The sequence below is a fragment of the Papaver somniferum genome, unplaced genomic scaffold (genome assembly GCF_003573695.1).
Source record: "Papaver somniferum cultivar HN1 unplaced genomic scaffold, ASM357369v1 unplaced-scaffold_133, whole genome shotgun sequence".
NCBI lineage: Eukaryota > Viridiplantae > Streptophyta > Magnoliopsida > Ranunculales > Papaveraceae > Papaver > Papaver somniferum.
Window position 1 is genome coordinate 6084677 of NW_020622492.1, and position 7875 is coordinate 6092551.

At 36.9% G+C, this 7875-nt stretch overlaps 1 protein-coding gene across 1 annotated transcript; it reads left to right on the plus strand.

Annotated features, from left to right (window-relative positions):
- The first annotated feature begins 754 nt into the window (after positions 1-754).
- On the plus strand, positions 755-1842 carry LOC113333569. The gene is made up of 2 exons (XM_026580000.1): positions 755-1542; positions 1599-1842. Exons 1-2 carry the CDS (start codon positions 755-757, stop codon positions 1840-1842), a joined length of 1032 nt encoding a protein of 343 aa, XP_026435785.1.
- The last annotated feature ends 6033 nt before the right edge of the window (positions 1843-7875 follow it).

Genomic DNA, 7875 nt, shown 5'->3' on the forward strand with positions numbered 1-7875 from the left:
CGTGTCGAGCTTACGAACATGTGGCTAGGAGCAACTTGATTCATAAATTTATCAATTGATTGAATTACACCTAGAGAGCTTATTTTAGGTGGTTCATTTGATTAGAATCCGCTAGAGAACTTATTCTATGCGGTGATTTAAGGAATCCGAAGATTAGTTGAGCTTATAACTTGTCTAAAAGTTGTTAACAATCGAAATTTATTGAAAGTGAAACTTGTGTGATTAATAATATCTTGTTCGGTAGTGGCGAATGAATTTCTAGTCAATTCCATCTCATAATTTGAATTACAATCTTTGCAATTTTAGAATTTTTGTCTTTCAACAACAACAATTTGAAACATATAACAACTTAAAACTCACACCTCCCTGTGGATACGAACTCAACTTGCCTCACCACTTCTTTATAGATTTGTGTAGCAATAGAGAATTATTATTGATAGGTTGACAACCTCATCAAAATGGCGTCGCTGCCGAGGAGGCTGTAGTAGTATTAAGTTGTTATTTTTCTTTTTAGCTATTCTTTTTGCTTTTTGTTCCACTTTTAGAGTACTAATACAATTTTTGAGAATCCGATTTTCAGGTACTATATCTTTGGTGAATGCTTAAAGAGGGCAGACCAAGTCCAATTGGTATACGTCTTCGATCCGGCACTCAACTCAAGGATTTCATTCAAGTGGTTAACACTCCGTTTCCTCCTTGTTCATCATCATCAAGCGAGTTCGCAGATTCGGACGTAGAGGAAGAACAAGTAGTTATGGCAACACTCAAGGATCTTGCATCACCACAGTTGAACACTCAACCCTTGTGTATTCAATTGGACGAAGAAATTGAGTTGAAACCAACTTTGCTCAACTCATTGCCCAAGTTCCATGGTTTAGCGGGGGAAGATCCAAATCGTCATCTTCAAGAATTTCACATGGTACTTATAAGTGTGAAACCAAAGGAAGTTGCAACCGATAACGCTATGCTTAGAGCATTCCCATTTTCTCTTGTGGATATGGCCAAGGAGTGGTTTTACAGTCTCCCAGCAGGTAGTATTACTACATGGTACGGTATGAAGAAACTCTTTCTTGAGAAGTACTTTCCCGCATCCAAGGTAGCAAAAATCAGAAAAGAGATATGTGGCATTGTTCAAATGGCAGGTGAGAATTTGTATGAGTATTGGGAGCATTACAAGAGATTGTGTCAAAGTTGTCCACATCACCAAATCACGGAGCAACTTATCATCCAATACTTCTATGAGGGACTCTTATTAAATGATAGGACAATGATTGATTCCGCAGGTGGTGGAGCTTTAGTTGACAAGACATCCGCGCAAGCAAGAGCTTTGATTGAGAATATGGCATCAAATTCTCAGCAGTTTTCTACCCGAGCAGAAACTCTTTTCAAGAACGTTAATGAAGTTGGTGACATTTCTCATATGGAGCAAAGGATGAGTAATATGGAGAGGATGATGCAACAAATTTCTGCAGTGATTGTTCCGTCATATGAAGGAAATATGGAGCACGCAAATGCTATGTTCCAAAATCAGCAAATGCCGAGGTATGATCCATACTCCAACACGTACAATCCGTGTTGGCGAGATCATCAAATTTCAGTTACGCCAACAAGCAAGATGCAGCAAATCCTACTTTCAATCAACAAGAAACTCAAGGCACAAAAGTGGATGAGAAATTCACTCTTATGATGCAAGGGATGCAAGTGATTTCGAAGTCAGTGCAAGGGTTCAACCAATTCCAGCAGAAATATGAGATGGCTATGAGAGATGTGCAAAACCAAGTTAGTCAATTGGCTAATGATATAAATCTACTCAAAGCACAAGGGTCTAGAAAGCTTCCTTAGCAACCATTGAACCATAAAGAGAGTGTCAATGTTATTGAGCTAAGAAGTGGGAAGCAAGTTAAGCAACCGGCAACATCACCGGATGCTAATGGACCTATTTTAGACAAAGAAGAAGACGAAACAGCCCCTAACAAGGCTGATCTGGTAACAAGTTCTCACTCTAAACCTCTTGTTTCTATTAATGTCACTTCTCCTCCTTTTCCTAATAGGTTTGCAACGTCAAAGAAAGAGACGCTATACAAAGAGATTTATGAGATATTCAAAAACATTCAAGTGAACATACCACTCCTTGAAGCGATAAAGCAAGTTCCTCGCTACACAAAGTTCTTGAAGGAATTGTGCACTAACAAGCACAAATTGACCGGTAATGAGGTAATGAGTATGGGGGGAAATGCTACGGCGTATCTTCTAAAGAAACTCCCACCTAAATTAAAAGATCCCGGTAGTTTCACTGTACCTTGCACAATTGGTAAGACAAGGTTTACAAAAGCTTTGCTAGATTTAGGTGCATCTATTAATTTATGCCTGCTTCAATTTATGAATCCTTAAATCTTGGTCCTCTCAAAAGTACCGGTGTAGTTGTAGAACTTGACGATAGATCTAATGTTTATCCAAAAGGGGTTGTTGATGATGTTTTGGTGCAGGTTAATGAGCTTATATTTCCAGTGGACTTCTACGTTCTTGATATGAATGCTAAAAATTTATCCTCGTCTACACCTTTGTTGTTGGGTAGACCGTTTATGAGAACTTGTAGAGCTAAGATTGATGTCTACGAAGGCACTTTCAATGGAATTTGATGGGGAGGTCGTACGCTTCAACATCTTTGAGGCGATGAGGTACTCGAGTGATGTGTACTCCTGTTTTTCTGTTGAGGAGGTTGACGCTGGCTAAGGATGCGTGCAAGTAGTAAGTCGGGCTGACGACTTTAAACTAAACGCTTAATGGGAGGCAACCCACTTGTATCGTATTTCTTACCTTTCATTTCTTTCTTTTTTAGTTTTTAGTTTTTCTTGTGTGTTTATTATGCTTGCATCATATTAGGAATTCCCTGTCTTGAATCATACATTAGAGTCCATTTTCCATTGAGGACAATGTCATGTTTAAGTGTGAGGGAAGGATTCAACAAAAAAAATTGATGTAGGCAAAACTCTGACTTTTAGAGATTTTTGAAAAAATTTAGAATGAACACTAGCCTTTCTAAGTAGATGGAATTTTTTCTTGACGGTGAGGTCTATATTAACTGAGTCGGGATTAGATGCCAACTAAATAGCTTGTTTAGTGTTAATTTTCTATTTTTTAAAAGTAGCTTTGAGTTGGAGTATAGGTTTTGTAGGTACACCTCTTGTAAACCTTCATGAGACTATAACTCGTCCACTAGGGACGCTTAGTGGTTCAAAGGCTTGTCACATTCGCGCTAAAAGTGATCGTAGCCTCGACGAAACGGAGTTGTTGTATATTAGATTAGTTTAATTTGCTCGAGGACTAGCAAATACTAAGTGTGGGGGAATTTGACAGGTGTCTAAAACACCCAATTTTGAAAACGACTTCTTACACTTTTCCTTATTAGTTCTCTTGAAATTTTGTATATTACGCCTCTTTTCTATATTTTTAGGTACAAAGGTTTGAAGTTGCGAAAAGGAAGGAAAAGCGGCACTAATTTTATTATTCTTAAATTTTTATGGCAGGAAAATTCCCAAGACATGGTCCCATCATAATTTCAATTTGGTTACACACCAAAAGGGAACTTGTGTGGTGGCTGTAGTGGGTGCTGGATCTGCTGGCCAGTTGTAATGGGCTTAACAATACCAATGGCTCGGCTAACTTCTACACTCTGTAGAAGAAATGGACTTCACACAAGTTCAGTGGATCTCTCACAAGCCCACCACACATTTGCTGGTGGAGAGATAATACAAAGAAATGAAACTTAGGTTTTTGTAGAAACCACCAATTCGCAAGCAGAGATGAAAAGCAATTGCCGGAGTTTACAATTTCTGCTCCAAATTGCCATCGACTAAATGGTCGTTTTCCAAGAAGGCCAAGTCAGGTTCAGTTGAGAAGAACATAGAAAGGAAATGGGTTTTGACCGAGAAAATCAAATGTAGAAGACGGTATTGCTGTCATCAACTGAGGCTGAGAAATTCAGGGAAGAATGGGATCTGAAGTTGTCTGAAACAATGGGTTTTGGTGGATGTATATGAACAGTTGGTAGCTGGAGATGAATAAGGAACTTGGGTCATTCTCAGACAACAGCTGGAAGAAGATTTGAGTGGATTTTAGCTGAGTATGGAGTCTTATTTGAAGCTAAGAAGGATCAGTAACTCAAAGTGGTGAAATTGCAGGATGGAATCAATCACCTCACAACAATCTTAATCGTATGGTAGCGAAACAAGATGTCGTGGAATCACAAACAATGAGACGAAGATGTTTGTGATTACTTTTTATATCTTGCCTATCGGAGATATTAATCTCAATCCAATCAATCTGATTGTACTCGTACGATAGAAGATGCAAGATCAGATCACACAACTATGATAAAATTAGTATCGGTCTGGCTTCACAATCCCAATGAAGTCTTTAAGTCGTTAATCTGGTTTTAGAAGAAGAAAACCAAAGGTTAAAGGAGAACCGACTCTAGTACGCAAACTAGTATCACACGTAAGGTGTGGGGATTAGTTTTGCACAAGGCTAGATGTCTCCTTTATATAGTCTTTCAAATCAGGGTTTTGCATTGCTCACAAAGCAAACACTATCCACCGTTAGATGAAAACTTGATTTAGATTCAAGATAATATATCTCAACTGTTAGATCGAAATCTTAGCTTGTTATACACAAATGAAGTGCATGCTTTTAGGTTTGTTAACCGTACCCAAACGTGTGCATTGTTGGTTCAACAATAGTCAACCAAAAGGTTAGCCATTTGAGCATTTCATACCAAGCATTTTCTCATTCACCATAACTAGTTCAAATAACTCATATGAACTAGTTAGAGAGTTGTTCAATTGCAAGGAAATCTCATGTACTACACAAGACACAATTGAAGCAAAGATGATTTGATTCACATGAATCGGTTCATGAACTTTATAGCCACGGTTTGCAAACGCATTCCTTTGTCTTTATAAGTTTAAGTTCAGAAATCATCTTCAGATATATAACCTTTCTCAAGTTCGCAGACTAGGTTCGCAGACTTAAGGTACTGGATAGAGTTTACAAACTCTAGCAGAAATTCTCGGGTTTGAGAACTTCGCCGGTTCGCGGACTTGGCCCACGCAAGCAGTTTTGTTAACTCCAGCAGAAATTCTCGGGTTTGAGAACTTTGGCAGTTCCCGGACTGAGTTCGCGGACTTGGCTACTAGCCATTCTTCCAGTATAGGACTTATGCACATATGTGTTTCCACAACATACTTATGTCCATCATTGGTTATGTAATCTAAACTCTCATTCCAATCATTGAAACATTCTTAGATAACGCTATATAGTTGTTACACTATTTCTCGTCAAAGCAATTTTCAAAATGACTGAAACATATCATGACTTGTGTCACTATGTAAAGAAAAACATGGTCAAAGAGAAATGCTTACCAACACATATTTCGAGATATAGATAGGTGAGGTATACTCGGCTCGAAATACCAAATGTGTATAATCTAAGTCTATATATATATAGCATACGACTTTTGTTTCAAGAAGTAGGAGATAGATAGATAGACTTTTGAGTGACAGATAAGTTCAAGTATTCACGTACCTTTTTGTCGAGAAGTTCCACAGGTTCCTTGAGTAGTTCTTCCACTTGTATGATGAATCTCCATGAAGTCCTTGAGCTCAACTACACTTACTATCCTAGTCCGAGACTTAGCTATAATAGACTAGAAATCAAGACTTATAGTTTTGATCACTAACATTGACAAACATGCATGATATAGCAACGCATGCGAGTTCGACCGAGCAGTGCTCTAACAATCTCCCCCTTTGTCAATTTTAGTGACAAAACTATCAATGCATATGAAATACAAAAAAGATAATGAACCTTTAGTAGCTCCTATTCCACATGTTAATCTTCAACGTTCCTTGAAATCTTCGTCCTTTCAAGTACTCCAATGATCCCAAAGGTTGTAAGTTTAGCATCACCGTTATTGAAGATCTGTAGCTATAACAATGAGAAAGCATTGGTCTCGATCATTTTTATACAGTGTCATAGTATTATTACACAGTGTCAAAGTCCAATTGTATCACAACTTTAACAATAATACTACAGTGATATATATCACTCCCCCTTAGTCCATACTCCATCTCACATGGAAACCACTCCCCCTTACATAATGATCTGAAATCCATATGTATTTCTAGTGTGAACTACATATTAATTCTCCCCCTTTTTGTCAATAAAATTGGCAAAGGTACAAGAACGAGATCATAATGAAATTTCCGTAAGAGACATTTCATGAATAAAAGAAAATAATACACATCATCTTATTTAGATGCAATCATATAACCGAAGCTAATAGCATTCATCAAGGAGTTTAAAGATACAAAATAACCCCTCTAAAATTCCACAGCCGCGCACCCCTCAAGATAGGACCATTAAGCACAAGTTCAAAAGAACTCTCCCCCATTAGATGTCATTCCCAAGGGAACAACAGTAGCGATCTTAATTTCGAAAGAAACAAATGATTTTTATTGGACACCAAAAACCATGATAAATGATTTTCTATATCCAAAAACTCAATCAAATTAATCACAAGTAAACCCATGATTAATTTAATAGGAATACGCAATCAAATTAAACACACAAGGTGATCAACTTAATTGATTATGCTCAACATAAGTAAACTTACGGAACATATGACTAACATAACCATTATAAAATGATTAGGATAGCCGTTCATATACTCAACACAAGGAAACTTATAAAATATATGAATACTCAACTAGACTAATTACAAGAGAACCCATAATTAATCTAATTGGAATACACAATTAAACTAATCACAAAAGTAATCGATTTAATTGTCAAATGTTTTGCTCGACATAAGAGAACTTACGGAGCAATAACTAAATAACCAAACAAGATGATTAATTTAGTTCACAAATGCTTAACATAAAATAACTTACGGAACAACCAACCAAGCTAATCAAAATTAATCAACTTAGTTGTATCGTGCTCAACATAAGACACATTACGGAGCCTCACAGTAATGCATAAAATATGGATCAGGGATGATCAATACTGCGGAATACACAAGGATTCTTTCTATCTTCAATCACTATTTGCATAACGACAATAATAGACATAATCCTTGAAAAACAAAAGATTTTAACCTATCATCCATCAAGGAATTGACAATATAGGCTTAACTTTGTATTTGTCAAAATTTCATTCGTTCTTAAACCAATACGAATACCGATCATGAGCGACTTTACTTTTGACAAAATATGGGACAATCATAGTTCACGGTCGTAAACACCAATATCCCATAACAAATTGCAATATAACAAATCATAAAGATTAAATACTGCAAAACATCATCCTCCAAATATTTTTAGAATTTAAAACCAATAAACCTAAAAAATAATACAAGAAGATGAAAATAATAGCTATGTGTAGTCACAATCATTTCTATTCAAAACACTAGTTATTCTTCCAACTAAACCAAAAAGAAGACTTACTAGGCAAACTAAAACAGACTCTTATGCCAAATCCGGACATAAACAACATCATACGGACGGTTCTGGAGGTTCATGAGACGTGTGATTGTCGAGCTTATGAGCATCGGCAACCTTTGATGTAAAATCCTTTTTAAGAGGCTCTTTAACACGGTTCTTCATGAGAGCAAGGTTACAGTTAACCTTTTCCAACTCAGTTCTTACTGCATCAAGACACTTTATTGTTCCAACAAGTTGATGAGCATTAATAACCACCTTAGTTGGACTCTTCTCCCCAATATCTGAGTAGGAAACAGGAGATTGAGGAAAGGATCTCTCAACTTCAATAAGAGTTCCCTTCTCTTTATCAAACTCAAAGTATATACCGTTATCA